General features: G+C 44.8%; 1 protein-coding gene across 1 annotated transcript in view; it reads left to right on the forward strand.

The window, feature by feature from the left end:
- LOC311119067 (putative methyltransferase TARBP1) overlaps positions 1-17,158 on the forward strand; it is a 43,338-nt gene extending 26,180 nt beyond the window's left edge. Inside the window, exons 26-29 of the mRNA XM_084193819.1 lie at positions 459-644; positions 13,849-13,973; positions 14,128-14,264; positions 15,644-17,158. Coding sequence (XP_084049945.1) covers positions 459-644; positions 13,849-13,973; positions 14,128-14,264; positions 15,644-15,812 — 617 coding nt within the window. The 3' untranslated portion in view covers positions 15,813-17,158. The remainder of the gene's footprint in view (positions 1-458; positions 645-13,848; positions 13,974-14,127; positions 14,265-15,643) is intronic.
- Positions 17,159-17,270: the final 112 nt, after the last annotated feature.

Raw genomic sequence — 17,270 nt, forward strand, 5'->3', positions numbered from 1 at the left:
AAAAAAGTTGCGATGGAAAAACGGAAAATAACGTAAAGTTGGCAGCTAAAACGCACAGGAAAATGACTCTTCTGTCTCGGGATAAACGTCCGGGGTGAAAAAGTTTAACGAAAAAAGATGAGTGAGGACAAAACTAAAAAGTTGGTAAATTTGTTGAACACAGAGATTGATTAAACGTTTATTAAAAGTAAAACGTGAATAGTTTGGCAGGTAGCCAAGTAGCAACAAACAGCAGAGCAGCACGGAGACAATGCGGAAGCGAGACGGAAGTCACGTGTCACTGATCTGTCAGTCCAAAGTACTGCTGGTTCTCCCTTCTACCTGGTAGTTAAATGATCAATGAATGAAATTGATTGGCCAGGTCCCTGATTTATAATGAAGGAATGAAAGCCCTCCAGGACCTCAGTTTAAAAGCCCTGTTGTAGATGCCTCAGTGTTTGTGTGTTGTCGTTTGTTAGGTGATCAGGATGGTGAGGAGCGCTGGGCCGAGGTCCAGAAGAAGATGACCCCTTGGAGGTTGGGGATCCAGGAACAGGAGCCAGAGCTGGGTCTGGTTCCCCAGCAGAGAGCAGCACGCCTGGGCAAGCTGCACAGTGCCCTGCTGGTGGTCGCCTCGCTCATAGACAAGCCCACCAACCTGGGAGGTGAGTGTTTTATTTTATTTATAGAGGTAAGTCAATTATGAACAACTTCATATAGGATGACTGTTTTAACCATCATATGCTTATCTCTCTGGGTTCTATGTGTAACGGAGGTGGAACGATGAACCATGTTCACATGATGAGTAACCTTGCTTGAGACCTGAAGACTTGCGTTAGCTCCCCAAGCTAATGCCTAGGCTTGAGCTCAAGGAGCTAACACAGTCATGTGGCGTGCAGGAGGCCCTGGTTTGAACCCAGTCAGTCACATACAGTGGGGGAAAAAAGTATTTAGTCAGCCACCAATTGTGCAAGTTCTCCCACTTAAAAAGATGAGAGAGGCCTGTAATTTTCATCATAGGTACACGTCAACTATGACAGACAAAATGAGGAAAAAAAATCCAGAAAATCACATTGTAGGATTTCTAATGAATTTATTTGCAAATTATGGTGGAAAATAAGTATTTGGTCAATAACAAAAGTTTCTCAATACTTTGTTATATACCCTTTGTTGGCAATGACACAGGTCAAACATTTTTCTGTAAGTCTTCACAAGGTTTTCACACACTGTTGCTGGTATTTTGGCCCATTCCTCCATGCATATCTCCTCTAGAGCAGTGATGTTTTGGGGCTGTCGCTGGGCAACACGGACTTTCAACTCCCTCCAAAGATTTTCTATGGGGTTGAGATCTGGAGACTGGCTAGGCCACTCCAGGACCTTGAAATGCTTCTTACGAAGCCACTCCTTCGTTGCCCGGGCGGTGTGTTTGGGATCATTGTCATGCTGAAAGACCCAGCCACGTTTCATCTTCAATGCCCTTGCCGATGGAAGGAGGTTTTCACTCAAAATCTCACGATACATGGCCCCATTCATTCTTTCCTTTACACAGATCAGTCGTCCCGGTCCCTTTGCAGAAAAACAGCCCCAAAGCATGATGTTTCCACCCCCATGCTTCACAGTAGGTATGGTGTTATTTGGATGCAACTCAGCATTCTTTGTCCTCCAAACACGACGAGTTGAGTTTTTACCAAAAAGTTCTATTTTGGTTTTATCTGACCATATGACATTCTCCCAATCCTCTTCTGGATCATCCAAATGCACTCTAGCAAACTTCAGACGGGCCTGGACATGTACTGGCTTAAGCAGGGGGACACGTCTGGCACTGCAGGATTTGAGTCCCTGGCGGCGTAGTGTGTTACTGATGGTAGGCTTTGTTACTTTGGTCCCAGCTCTCTGCAGGTCATTCACTAGGTCCCCCCGTGTGGTTCTGGGATTTTTGCTCACCGTTCTTGTGATCATTTTGACCCCACGGGGTGAGATCTTGCGTGGAGCCCCAGATCGAGGGAGATTATCAGTGGTCTTGTATGTCTTCCATTTCCTAATAATTGCTCCCTCAGTTGATTTCTTCAAACCAAGCTGCTTACCTATTGCAGATTCAGTCTTCCCAGCCTGGTGCAGGTCTACAATTTTGTTTCTGGTGTCCTTTGACAGCTCTTTGGTCTTGGCCATAGTGGAGTTTGGAGTGTGACTGTTTGAGGTTGTGGACAGGTGTATTTTATACTGATAACAAGTTCAAACAGGTGCCATTAATACAGGTAACGAGTGGAGGACAGAGGAGCCTCTTAAAGAAGAAGTTACAGGTCTGCGAGAGCCAGAAATCTTGCTTGTTTGTAGGTGACCAAATACTTATTTTCCACCATAATTTGCAAATAAATTCATAATAAATCCTACAATGTGATTTTCTGGATTTGTTTTTCTCAATTTGTCTGTCATAGTTGACGTGTACCTATGATGAAAATTACAGGCCTCTCTCATCTTTTTAAGTGGGAGAACTTGCACAATTGGTGGCTGACTAAATACTTTTTTTCCCCACTGTATGCACCCACAGCCATTTCTATCTGTATTGAATTGTATTCTATTCCAGTACTTTCTGTTAGCTACCCAATATACTAGGTGTTGCTAAGCGTTGCCATGCAAACAGACCGCAGAAGGCAGCGCTACATTAACTAATCAGCTCAACCCTAATCAGAGTTTGTCTAAGGACCACTAGGATTTCATCATAACAGACTCTCATTTTATGTTCTCCACTGGGCTGCCATGTTGTCTCAGTTTAGGTAAGGCTTACGTTGATTTAAATGAGTTTATACAGGAGAATACCTATATTATGAACCAATATTGACATATTGGCTATATCCAAATGGCACCCTATTCCTTATATAGTGCACTACTTTTGACCAGAGCCCTATTTATCCTGGTCAAAAATAGTACTCTATATAGGGAATAGGGTGCCATTCGGGGGACATAAAAGAGGAGGGTGATACTTGGACTGTAAATGTTTAATATTAATTTATCCATAGAGGGATAAAGATAACATGGGAGGATAAAGTGTTTGTTCTGTCTAGCCCTGACTGTGTCCCTGCCTCTTGTCCAGGCTGTTTAGCCTAGGATACACACTCCCCAGATGTCTTGTCCAGGCTGTTTAGCCTAGGATACACACTCCCCTGATGTCTTGTCCAGGCTGTTTAGCCTAGGATACACACTCCCCTGATGTCTTGTCCAGGCTGTTTAGCCTAGGATACACACTCCCCTGATGTCTTGTCCAGGCTGTTTAGCCTAGGATACACACTCCCCAGATGTCTTGTCCAGGCTGTTTAGCCTAGGATACACACTCCCCAGATGTCTTGTCCAGGCTGTTTAGCCTAGGATACACACTCCCCTGATGTCTGGTCTGGTCTAGGATACACTCTCCCCAGATGTCTGGTCTAGGATACACTCTCCCCAGATGTCTGGTCTAGGATACACTCTCCCCAGATGTCTGGTCTAGGATACTCTCTCCCCAGATGTCTGGTCTAGGATACACTCTCCCCAGATGTCTGGTCTAGGATACACTCTCCCCAGATGTCTGGTCTAGGATACACTCTCCCCAGATGTCTGGTCTAGGATACACTCTCCCCAGATGTCTGGTCTAGGATACACTCTCCCCAGATGTCTGGTCTAGGATACACGCTCCCCAGATGTCTGGTCTAGGATACACGCTCCCCAGATGTCTGGTCTAGGATACACTCTCCCCAGATGTCTGGTCTAGGATACACGCTCCCCAGATGTCTGGTCTAGGATACTCTCTCCCCAGATGTCTGGTCTAGGATACTCTCTCCCCAGATGTCTGGTCTAGGATACTCTCTCCCCAGATGTCTGGTCTAGGATACTCTCTCCCCAGATGTCTGGTCTAGGATACACTCTCCCCAGATGTCTGGTCTAGGATACTCTCTCCCCAGATGTCTGGTCTAGGATACACGCTCCCCAGATGTCTGGTCTAGGATACACTCTCCCCTGATGTCTGGTCTGGTCTAGGATACTCTCTCCCCAGATGTCTGGTCTAGGATACACTCTCCCCAGATGTCTTGTTCTTGTTTTGATAGTTGTGTAATTACTTTTCTTTCTTTAAAAAAATAGAATGTTTCTGTTTATTCCTTTATAATGTAATATATACAGGTAATGTGTATATAACCATTTGTGTCCCACAGAAAGGTTAAAAAGCCACTGGTTGCTGATTGGTCATTTGTTGACACATTTTCCTTTTGTCTCACACGGTCCCTCACTCAGAAACGCCTTATGTAAATCTTTACATAGAGAATGATAGAGATTTGTTCAGCTAATTGTTAGGCTATATGTTGCTACCATACTTGTAGATTCATCACACAGAGAATGTTGTATATATTTTTCTATATTAGGAATCAGACTCAATGGTACTGCAAAAAGTTATGGATGTGTCCACATAATTATATAGGTTGATACTGTACATAGAGAGAGGCTACGTCATATACATACAGTAGAGATAATGCTCTGGTAAATCTTTCATTGACCCAATACAACAAATACAATGAAATGAAAATCTAATACAATGAAAATCTAAGAAAATGTAAATCAAATATATATATTTATACAAGGTAATATGGTAAAAAAGACTCTGCAGTTTGTCCTCGTAGATATGTGTCTAATTCATCACCTCAATTTCCCATATTAAAGGTCAACTTTAACTGATCAATGCACCATCATACCACCTCATTTAATGCTTTAAAAAAGCAAAAACGGATGAATACTACATTTGGCTACAGAACTGCCATTTCTGAAATGATGTCAACAAATACTGGAGGAGTAAGCAGCAGACCCTGAAAAGGGGGAGACGTTAATCTGACTTTCACTTATCCCTCTCCGACCATATACGTGTGCAGTGGAATCCGCTAAGGTAAGCTCGTCTTCGTAGTACTAGCTACTAACATTAAGCTATTTACTAACGTTCGATAGGCTAACGTTAGCCAGCGTCGTCTGGATTAGGGAAGGGTTTGGCCGGGGTAGGCCGTCATTTGTAAATAAGAATTTGTTCTTAACTGAATTGCCTAGTTAAATAAAGGTTAAATAAAATAATAAAAAGCTAACTTGCTAGCTACAGTGGCTGGATTAGCTAACGAACTAACTACAATAGAAAACCTCTGTCACGCCCTGACTCTGGGGACTCTTATTTGTTGAGTCAGGGTGTGATTTTCTATGTGGTGTAGATCTATGTTTATAGTCTAGTATGTCTAGATCTATGTTGGCCGGTGTGGTTCCCAATCAAGAGGCAGCTGTCGCTCGTTGTCTCTGATTGGGGACCATACTTAGGCAGCCTATTGGCACTAGTGGGTTGTGGGATCTTGTTCCGTGAAAGGTATGTTGTTTGTGTCTACCTTGGACTTCACGTTTCGTTTATTGTTTTGTCGAGTGTTTATTAAGTTTAAATAAACATGTATGCATATCACGCTGCGCCTTGGTCCGTCCCGTCTATGAACGAACGTGACAGAAGATCCCACCAGACCTGGATCAAGCAGTGTGCCGAGGAGGAGCAGAGAGGATGGACTTGGCAGGAGATAAGAGAGGATCTGGCAAGAAAGATGGAGGCCCTGATCAGGGTGGAGAGGCAACCCCAATAAAAAAATTTTGGGGGGGCACACGGTGTGGACGACGAGGCAGCAGGAGGCCGCGACAGGGCGGATCTGCTGGTTAGGAGAGGAGGCCACCATGTTACGGGGGCTATTGGTTCAGAGGGAGCAGAAGGAAGGTGTAGAGGCACGGCGAGAGGAGCTGGTTAGGCAGCAGAAGGAGCGGGGGTTAATCAAGGAACCCAGTCCCACTCCTCACACCAAGAAAGTGGTGCGTGTCGCCAGTCCGGTCTGGCCCGTTCCTGCTCCTCGCACCAAGCCAGTGGTGCGCGTCGCCAGCCTGGCCCGGCCTGTTCCTGCTCCTCGCACCAAGCCAGTGGTGCGCGTCGCCAGTCCGGCCCGGCCTGTTCCTGCACCTCGCACCAAGCCAGTGGTGCGCGTCGCCAGCCCGGCCCGGCCTGTTTCTGCTCCTCGCACCAAGCCAGTGGTGCGCGTCGCCAGCCCGGCCCGGCCTGTTCCTGCTCCTCGCACCAGACCAGTGGTGCGTTTGTCCAGTCCGGCACGGCCCGTGCCCGTTCCACCGGTGCCTTGTCTGGCACCGGTCAGCTGCTCCACTCCGGAGCCAGAGCAGTCCGCTCCGCCTGTGCCTGATCTGACACCGGTCAGCTGCTCCACTCCGGAGCCAGAGCAGTCCGCTCCGCCTGTGCCTGATCCAGCTCCGGTCAGCTGCTCCACTCCGGAGCCAGAGCAGTCCGCTCCACCGGTGCCTGATCCAGCTCCGGTCAGCTGCTCCACTCCGGAGCCAGAGCAGTCCGCTCCACCGGGGTCCGGTCCAGCTCCGGTCAGCGGCTCCAGTCCAGACCCAGACGTCAGCCCCTCTCCAGGTTCGGGGTTTCCCACACCAGGGTCCAGACAGGGCTTGGAGGATAGTGGGAGAAAGGAGAGGGGAAGCAGCGAGCCGAGGTCCAGACCAGACCAGGGGCGCAACAGGGAAGCGGAGAATAGGTGGTTGTCACGCCCGGAGCCGGATCCGCCTCCGAGGCGGAATGCCCACCCGGCCCCTACCCTGTTAAGTAAAGGTTGTGCGGTCGGAGTCCACACCTTTGGTGGGGGGGGGGGGGGGGTACTGTCACGCCCTGACTCTGGGGACTCTTATTTGTTGAGTCAGGTTGTGATTTTCTATGTGGTGTAGATCTATGTTTATAGTCTAGTATGTCTAGATCTATGTTGGCCGGTGTGGTTCCCAATCAGAGGCAGCTGTCGCTCGTTGTCTCTGATTGGGGACCATACTTAGGCAGCCTATTGGCACTAGTGGGTTGTGGGATCTTGTTCCGTGAAAGGTATGTTGTGTTGTGCTGCCTTGGACTTCACATTTCGTTTATTGTTTTGTCGAGTGTTTATCAAGTATAAATAAACATGTATGCATATCACGCTGCGCCTTGGTCCGTCCCGTCTATGAACGAACGTGACAACCTCTGGTGTCAACTAATACAGTTACTTTTTCTGGCGAGTAACTTATCATCGATGAACCACCAAAGGCACACCTCATTTCTGTTTGAAAGTTGAGAAAGGGGTGGAGTTTGACTGTTTTTCGTGGCCAAAGTTGACCTTTTAATGTGAAAACCATTTTAGGACCATACAAACAATGTATTTTGTTCCGGGATTCTAACCCTGTGTCAAAGCAAAAATACAGCTAGGGACTGTTCCTCAAGCAGTAAGGGCCTTACAGTGAAGTGGGCTATCCCCGAAGTCGAGTGCCTACGCTCCCTCACCCTGAACCTATAAACCCAGTGCCGTCTCAGGATCGTCCGGGCCAGAGCTTCTGCTTCAGCATACAATGAATGGGCCGCAGTCCTCTGGGTTGGCTTAGCCCAGAGACATCCCTCTTACGACTCCTACCAATGCACTCAGTACCTATAGTTCGGGTTTCAGGTTCCTTTATTCCAGCTACTTGGGTTCCCAATGGACTAATTAGCCAAGAAAATTAGCTAGAGATCCTCGATTAATCAAGTCAGTCTCAGATACATAGAGTAAAATGACATGCACTGGTATGACTATTTGATGACACAGAGAGTTTCAGAACAATAAAGAGTTTATTAAAAATTCCAGAAACTGACATAAAAGATCCCAAATCAATCAATCAATCACACCAATATCACAAATCGATGATTAGTGAAAATGAATCCTTAACACTCCTGTCAATGAGGAAACCTTAAGGGTTCCTCCTAAAATTTTACTTTAACACTAAGAATAAAAACAAATTATAATAATAAAAATTAAAATAAAAAATTTAGCTAAAAAGCTTCAGCAAAATCTTCCTCCAGCAGACGACAGGTTCTTCTAGCAAGCTCAGAGAGTCGTACCTCTCCCCAAAATCCTTCCTCTTTTATACCCTACTCCTCATCTTCTGCTAACTCATTGTGGCTAACACCTGTCCCGATGACGCATTCAGTGGTTAACACCTAATGCGGACATTTCCCAAAAGGGGATTTGTCTCTTGCCTATACAGGATGTCTGCCTCAACCGCATGCCTGCCTCCTCCTGGCTGATCTGGGGATTTCCAAGTTAAGCTAGCGCCCTTAAGACCCTACATTAACTTTTAAAACATTCATTTTTAAACATTAACCTTTCTTACTCCACTCAATTCTAATCTTACTCCAACCTGACTTATTACTCCCATTGCATCTTAAACATTTCATCATTACAACATTTCAACATGATAACATTTCAATATTACACCACTTCCTTATCAACCTCCTACAGGCCCCACAGCCCTGTCCTCCAAGCCTCTTAAACATATCCCAAATATACTGTACCTTAAAAACAACCATCATTATAACATTCTTAACCATTTTACTGCATTTCTTTAATCACCCTTTATTATCTCCCACTGTATATTTCCCAATGTTTTCAACCTTTTAACATTTGAACATATTTAACCATTAATTATTATCTTGATCAATTCCAGTCCCAGTTCATTTCTTCTTCTCTTTAATCGATGTCAATTCTCTCTCAACGTTCATTCTTCTTTGTGCTCCATGTGTGAGTGAAAGTGAAACCTGTTCATGAGTGTGTGTGTGGGTTTATGCAAGTGGGGCGTTTCTACTTCCTACTTCTGTCCTCTGTCACTAAAATGTCACAGAAAACTGGGCCTTGGCCTGCTATTCTTGACACCTGAAAAGTATCTTCTTTCATAGTTCTCCTTATCACACCTCTTCTTGCCTCCGTCCTGCTTGACTGAGGGGGAGCATGCTAAATAAAGTATTAATAAAGTAAGAATGGTCTAGTAGAGGTGTGTTAGAGATTGAGCGATAAGGTGTTATTTATCCAAGTCTTTCACTAAAAACGTTTCCTTTTCTTTGAGTGCAGTAAAGAATGCACCTTTCACTTGTGGTCCACCTGAATTCAGTGCCTCATATATCACTCTCATCTTGGCCTGGCGGGTCTTCGCGGCGCTGATATTTGCATTGATCTCTTCACTGATCATGCCCTTTGTGAAGAGAATATCTGCTATGGCAGACACATTATTGACTCTTTGAATGAGCTGTGGTCTGAATTCATCTACAAACTCAATGTCTCTTGTGGATGTATCATCTCTGTATTCATCTGTTCGTATTTCAGCTTTCCATACAGATTCTCCCTTCTCACTTATCAACTCCATCTCAAAGTCCATCGCAGCGTCCTTTATGTACACTTCAAAGTAGTTTGGCATGGTGCTTCTCAGCTTCATCTCTTCAGGCGTAATCGAGGATCGACACGAGGTCTTGAGGGTGAAGCGACTCCCCTTCCGAACAGACTTCTCCGGCTTTGGCTTTGGAAGTCTTAAGAATCCATATGACTTCTCCTGTGCCTCCACCTCCCGTGCTAGAGAAGGATCACATTGGATCAGATAGGTGTGTAAGGTAAGCAATGCTCTGGTGGACCTAAAGATCAGAATGTCACAGTGCAATCTCCAACACAACCCACGTCTCAGTACCAAACCCCTGCCAGAGAAAGAGGGATGAAGCAGTTTGGCATGGAACCACGTCACCTCATCCACCTCTTCCACAAGCACTCTGTTGTCTTTCAGAATGTAGAACCTTCATTTCCTCTCTCAAGGAGGATTGTGGGTAGTCTGGCTCTATACAGACAAAGTGTGGCAGATGAATTTCTTCTAGTTTGCCAGAAATCATTGTGATGTCCAGTAATGGACCTCCTTCTTCCAACCGCATTTTTTTCAGAGTGGTCCTGTGACGCTCCCAGGAGCTAAACTGATATCGCAGGCTGACTTTGCTCTCACATACCCACCGCAGCCCTGATAAGCTGCACTCATAATGCCCTGCTGCGGAAGAGTCAAGTGTGTAGACAGTGGTCTCATCCTCTGTAGACACGGAGGGTTCAACCTGAATCCAAGACATTGAGCACTTCATATGGTTGCAACTCAAACATCCCTTTGGACTATCGGTTTTAAGGCCAAACTCTTTTTGGAGACACATATTTGACTCTGAATATTTGACTCCAATCTCTTTGGTCAGTTTAGTGATGATTGTTCCTACTGTATCCAGTGCCTTGTTGTATAACTCGCTAATTGTTCCAGTGATGAAGTTACTACCATCCGTAAGTTTGTCCTTAATATTTGTCTGTATTACGTTAAGCCTATATATCATTAAGTGCTGTTGTAGTGACTCATGCTGGTGCAATTCATCACCAATAGTGTGAATAAGTGCAGCTAAACGCTGTGTCATTTCCTCTTCACTAGGTTCTTCCCTTTCAATGGCGTTTGAGAGCTCTTCAAGTCGTGACAACTGGGGTAGGAAAGGATTTGACTGTTCAGGAGTGCTAGGTTCACAGTCATCATCATCTTGATCTTTTGATGTGGCCATTTTCACTCCAAAGGGGCAATCTGCAGTTGCTACATCCATTTTGGACTTACAAAGCAGTAATATTCAGGCTTCGCCATTGATCCTAGAAGAATATAACATATAAATGCCTCATGAGCTTAGTTCAACTGTCGTACAACTGTCGTACCCCATCAGAACCCAAAATAGAAGCTTGTTTTATGGCAACATTTTGTAAACATTGTAATTGTAAACAAACACGGTATAGCCTCAAAACGTGAAAAAAGAAATATCCTCTGGTATGTGTTGTAAGGTATCCACTACTGTGTATCAGTTGTAATCCACTTCCTACAGGAAATGTCTAGCCAGTTTCCCTTTTTATTGTCCAAACGTCACCTTGTGAATTTTGCGTCCTCTCCCAATCTCAGTTAGTTCCACACCTAACAGACAACGAAAGAATGTCCAAACAAAACAAACCAACAAAGAAGAGAACTGCTGTGAAGTAGCTGTTCCCTCTGAGACTTACCTTCAATTTTAAGATGGGTGTGAACTGTGGACTGTGATTGGCTTTAATGCAGTCACATGGTCTTTGGGTAAAGATGGATATTTTTAAGGTGGATTTTCAACAATATTATATTTTATACAGGGTGTTAGATTCAAAACAGATAGATTAATAATAATAATAATAATAATATGCCATTTAGCAGACGCTTTTATCCAAAGCGACTTACAGTCGTGCGTGCATAAATTTTTGTGTATGGGTGGTCCCGGGGATCGAACCCACTACCTTGGCGTTACAAGCGCCGTGCTCTACCAGCTGAGCTACAGAGGACCACGATTAAATGTGAGTTCCAAAGGCTGCAACTTGTGCATCCCACAGAATCACAAAGCTGATTAACCTCTAGTTAAATAATCATCGCCTTATAATGCACTTCATTAACAGAAGGTTGACAAGTTAAACCGCACTACAAAATATGAGTTTTACAGTATTTTATGTGCTGATCTGGGCTCTTTTACATAAAGAAATGATGGCTCTATACCTGTAGCATATGAATAATTGAAACATTTAAATAATGATTGTGTAAATCATTGTTGTGTTTTTGTTTGATCTATATTTCTGTGTGTGCATGTTTGTCTGTCTGCATGGCTGTGTACATAGTAGTGTTTAAAGGCCCAAGGCAGCTATTTTTATATAACAATTAACAATTAAGTACCTTACTGTAATAGAATAGTTTTCCATTAAAACTGACAAAAATAGCTTTTTAGCAACAAAAAAATCTCAAGCAATGATTTTTATAGGACTGTCTGGGAGTTGTCTGAATGGGGAGGGGAAAACCGAAAACTAGCTGTTATTGGCAGAGAGGTTTGGAACTCTTTGTTATTGTTACTAATTAAGCTGAAACTCAACCCATGCAAAACCTGTTGATTAGAAAGTCCTTTGTAGATTGTATTTTCAAACAGCAACTATCAAATGTTTTCACACTTTTAGTTTCATCAGCTGATACAAAACACAGGAAAAACAGAATTCCGACTGCACTGGGCCATTAGAGCATAACAAAATAAAATCTTTGTCTGAAGAAAATATTACCTGAGACCTGTAGCGTACAAATAACTGAAACATGTAAATAGTGGTTGTGTAATTGTTTGTTAATGTGTACATACGTGCATGTGTGTGTAGGGCGTGGGAGATCTTTGGGGCCAGTGGTCTGTAGATTTACCATATCTACCATATACACTGAACAAAAATATAAACACAACAATTTCAAAGATTTTACTGAGTTACAGTTCATGTAAGGAAACCAGTCAATTGAAATAAATTCATTAGGCCCTAATCTATGTATTTCACATGACTGGGAATACAGATATGCATCTGTTGGTCACAACAACAACAAAAAGGTAGAGGCATGGATCAGAAAACCAGCCAGTATCTGGTGTGACCACCAATTGCCTCATGCAGCATGACACATCTCCTTCGCATAGAGTTGATCAGGCTGTTGATTGTGGCCTGTGGAATGTTGTCCCACTCCTCTTCAATGGCTGTGTGAAGTTGCTAGATATTGGCGGGAACTGAAACACACTGTCGTACATGTCAATCCAGAGCATCCCACACATGCTCAATGGGTGACATGTCTGGTGAGTATGCAGGCCATGGAGAAACTGGGACATTTTCAGCTTCCAGGAATTGTGTACAGATCCTTGCGACATGGGGCCGTGCATTATCATGCTGAAACATGAGGTGATGGCGACGGATTAATGGCACGACAATGGGCCTCAAGATCTCGTCACGGTATCTCTGTGCATTCAAATTGCCATCGATAAAATACAATTGTGTTCGTTGTCCGTAGCTTATGCCTGCCCATACCATAACCCCACCGCTACCATGGGCCACTCTGTTTACAACGTTGACATCAGCAAACTGCTTGCCCACACAACACTATACACGCTGTCTGCCATCTGCCCGGTACAGTTAAAACCGGAATTCATCCGTGAAGAGCACACTTCTCCAGCGTGCCAGTGGTCATCAAAGATGAGCATTTGCCCACTGAAGTCGGTTACGACGCCGAACTGCAGTCAGGTCAAGACCCTGGTGAGGACGACGAGCATACTGATGAGCTTCCCTGAGACGGTTTCTGACAGTTCGTGCTGAAATTATTCGGTTGTGCAAACCCACAGTTTCCTCAGCTGTCCGGGTGGCTGGTCTCAAACAATCCTGCAGGTGAAGAAGCCGGATGTGGAGGTCCTGGGCTGGCGTGGTTACACGTAGTCTGCGGTTGTGAGGCCGGTTGGACATACTGCCAAATTCTCAAAAACTATGTTGGAGGTGGCTTATGGTAGAGAAATTAACATTCAATTATCTGGCAACAGCTCTGGTGGACATTCCTGCAGTCAGCATGCCAATTGCATGCTCCCTCAAAACTTGAGACATCTGTGTTATTGTGTTGTGTGACAAAACTGCACATTTTAGAGTGGCCTTTTATTGTCCTTTTATGGTCCTCTGTAGCTCAGCTGGTAGAGCACGGCGCTTGTAACACCAGGGTAGTGGGTTCGATCCCCGGGACCACCCATACACCAAAAAATGTATGCACGCATGACTGTAAGTCGCTTTGGATAAAAGCGTCTGCTAAATGGCATATTATTTATTATTATTATTGTCCCCAGCACAAGGTGCACCTGTGTAATGATCATGCTGTTTAATCAGCTTCTTGATATGCCACACCTGTCAGATAGATGGATTATCTTGGCAAAGGAGAAATGCTCACTAACAGGGATTTAAACAAATTTGTGCACAACATTTAAGAGAAATAAGCTTTTTTGTGCGTATGGAACATTTCTGCTATCTTTTATTTCTGCTCATGAAACATGGGACCAACATTTTACATGTTGCGTTTATTATTTTGTTCAGTGTAGTATGTGTTGGACAGTCTTTGCCACGTCAGTGATAAACACTTTCTCTCTCGCTCTCTGTCTCTGTGTAGGTCTGTGTAGGACGTGTGAGATCTTTGGGGCCAGTGGTCTGGTGTTGGGCAGTCTTCACCACGTCCGTGATAAACACTTCCAGGCCCTGAGTGTCTCCTCTGAGCTATGGCTCCCCCTACTGGAGGTAGGTAACAACTTTTCGCCTCTCCCGAGTCCATACGGGAGTTGCAACAATTGGATATCACCAAATTAGGGAGAAAAAGGCGTACTGTGTTCAGCTTACTTTTTAGCCAGTTAAAAAGTGTAACGTTAACATCATATATTTGTGTCTCTACCAGGTGAAGCCAGTAGAACTAGCTGACTTCCTGCAGCTGAAGAAGAGAGAGGGCTACTGCATTGTGGGAGTGGAGCAGACAGCCAATAGCCAGAGTCTACAGGACTACAGGTTCCCTGAGAAGACTCTGTTACTGCTGGGGTAAAACCACAACGCTTCATCACTGCATAAAGCTCACTATCCTGTATGACAGCAGAGTACATTGTCATGTCCAGTAGTATATAACTTTGTCATATTATAAGTATTTTCTGCTTCAACCCAAGCCATGACATGAAATGCAATTATCCTGTGTTCACTAACAGTAAAACCATACAAATGAACAATCAATGCATTACATACTTATTGCACATCAATTCATTGACTTTACTATTTAAACACACATGTACATACACAGCCATGGCCGGGACTATCTCATGGGTCATAGAGGAAGCTGACAAAGCTCTTTAATGGAATCTCACTAATTGAGTGAGTGTTCCCCTGGGCCCCTAGCAGGTAGGCACACTCACACACACACACACAGCTCTGCTTCCTGCTGCAGTGAGGAGACCTGCCCAGACATGCTGGTTTCTAATGGGTCCTCTGTGGAGGGAAGAACAGGAAACACACACACACACACACACTACAGCCGTGTCTCACTGACACACACACACTACAGCCGTGTCTCACTGACACACACACACACACTACAGCCGTGTCTCACTGACACACACATACACACAAGCTACAGAATGATGTTTCACCAATAGACACACATCGTTCAGTAATACACATGGTTTTTCTCTCTACTCTGTGTACCGTCTCTCTGTTAGTCTGTTATTGGAGGTTGATCATTCCTGGGTGGGGTGGTTGAGCTCGGTCAAACATACAGGGCTTGTTTAAGCAGAGAGGGCTGGAGGAGAGCTGCTATTTGTAATGGACACAACAAGGCAAAGTATATCTCACACTCAGTCAACACACACACAAACACACACACAGCCATTAGTCAGTGAACACTCCAGCTGTGCGTGTTCCAGCACAGTAGGGTCCTTGTTTAATCTAACCCATTACAACCATATTATCTCTATCTGTCTCTGTCATATTGTTCACAGCAGGCCAGGGTAAATGTTCTGTAGATCAGTGACTAAGGCCAGAATTCAACCGCATCGGCCCTTTTCAGCTATGCACCTATTAAAGGCAATGTTCCCCCATTTGCGGAGACCACATTGTAGGTAACCACTGCATATGTCGGCTCAATTGGAAATTACCTTTAAATGTCAGTCGCGTTATAAGGTGGATCTAACGCGGATCTAAATGAACTTCGTCCTTACACTATAGAAATAGAATGACGTTGACTTGAATGAGAATGTCCAGTGTTCTAGTTGTTCTGTTTCTATGGACCAACATCCTATCTCGTCTCCTAGCACCATGTTCCATATTTCTCCTGTCTATTTATTCACCTTTTTATTTATTCTTTCTTTCTCTCATTCTCCTCCCTCCCTCCCTCCTCCCTCCTCCTCCTCCCTCCCTCCCTCCTCCTTCAGTAATGAGCGTGAGGGTATCCCAGCTAACCTGCTCCAGCTGTTGGACGTGTGTGTGGAGATCCCTCAGCGAGGTGTCATCCGTTCCCTGAACGTACACGTGAGCGCCGCCCTGCTGGTTTGGGAGTACACCCGCCAGTACCTCCCCCCTACTGGGGTGCAGTCAGACTGAAACAGGAAGGGACTACCAGGACTTGTCCGAGAAGAAACAAACGTTTTCACTCTGTTGCAAAACGTTTTGAAATGTTTCCCGTTGCGTGCCCTAATGAACACGACCCTAGTGTGGGTGTACACCCGCCAGTACTCCCCCTTACTGGCCCCGCTGCGGAGGAGGGTGAAGTTGCCCCTTTACATTTTAGTCATTTAGCAGACACTCTTATCCAGGAGTGAGTGCATACATTTTCGTACTGGTCCCCCGTGGGAATCGAACCCACAACCCTGGCGTTGCAAGCGCCATGCTGTACCAACTGAGCTACACAGGGCCTTTCCCCACTAATGGTTAAGGTTAGAATTGCGGCAGGGGAAGCTGATCCTAGATTTGTACCTACAGGCAACTTCCCCCCAGACCTAGTGGATCTGCTGGGGTGACTGACCCCTCTCTGTAACGCCCTGCTGGTGTGGGGGTACATCCGCTACTGGCCCTGCTGCCTGGGTGACATCTGAACCTGGAGCCGCTTTGTGATAACTGCGGGGTGAAGTTGCCCCTAGGCACAGATCTAGGATCAGCTTGAATGCCCTCCCAAAGTCCTAACCTTAACCATTTGAGGGGAAAGCGAGCCACTGACCCAATGGAAACCCAGTGTCTAGGGCCAACCTCACCCTACTTCAGGCCTCTGAGATCACTGACCCAATGGAAACCCAGTGTCTAGGGCCAACCTCACCCTACTTCAGGCCTCTGAGATCTGGTCATGGAAAGGAGACTAGGAGAGGAAGCGACCTCAGACTATTGAGATGCTGTTCCAACCAGAGAGTTTATTGTTATTGCCAAAGTCCCATCTCAGGCAGGTGTCAGTCATCAAAGGAGAAACCTTACTTACCTCTTCCATATACTGTGAACAGAAGGTCACAGTTTCTGTTTGTAGGATTTTAAAATTCATTTTATCCTACTTTTATCCATTAAAATGCAGCCTTAACCCTCCGATGGGCCATAGATGTAGAGAATGGATGTTAGTCTTAGAAGTGGTGATTTTGTTATTAGGTCTACAACCCATCTCCTGATCCATCGTATTTTATTTCCGCTTTAGCCTTGGGTAGATATTACATTAGAATATTCCAATGCGTTAGCTGCGTGTCCTTTGGACAGGGTCATGTTTGCGAGTGCTTTCCCGGTAAAGCAGCAGACACTTGATTTTCCCCGAGTCTCAGTTTTTCCTCGTTTGTCAGCGTTATCTGTGTGGCAGTATTATAATTTTTTTCTTCTGTGTGGTATTAAATTGTACTTTGCTTTTTTTGGAGTGGAGAAATTGTTGGAGAAAATAATGCATATTTTAAACAAATAAAACAATTGTTTCATAAGAACTCAGTTATTTTTTGTCACACACATTTGGTTGATTTATGTTTTTCTTTACAAAACCATGTTATTTGTCAAATAGGGCAGAAAGAACATTAGCCCACAGTAGCCTACCGAAAG

The sequence above is a fragment of the Coregonus lavaretus genome (genome assembly GCF_964263955.1).
Source record: "Coregonus lavaretus genome assembly, contig: HAP1_SCAFFOLD_1307, whole genome shotgun sequence".
NCBI lineage: Eukaryota > Metazoa > Chordata > Actinopteri > Salmoniformes > Salmonidae > Coregonus > Coregonus lavaretus.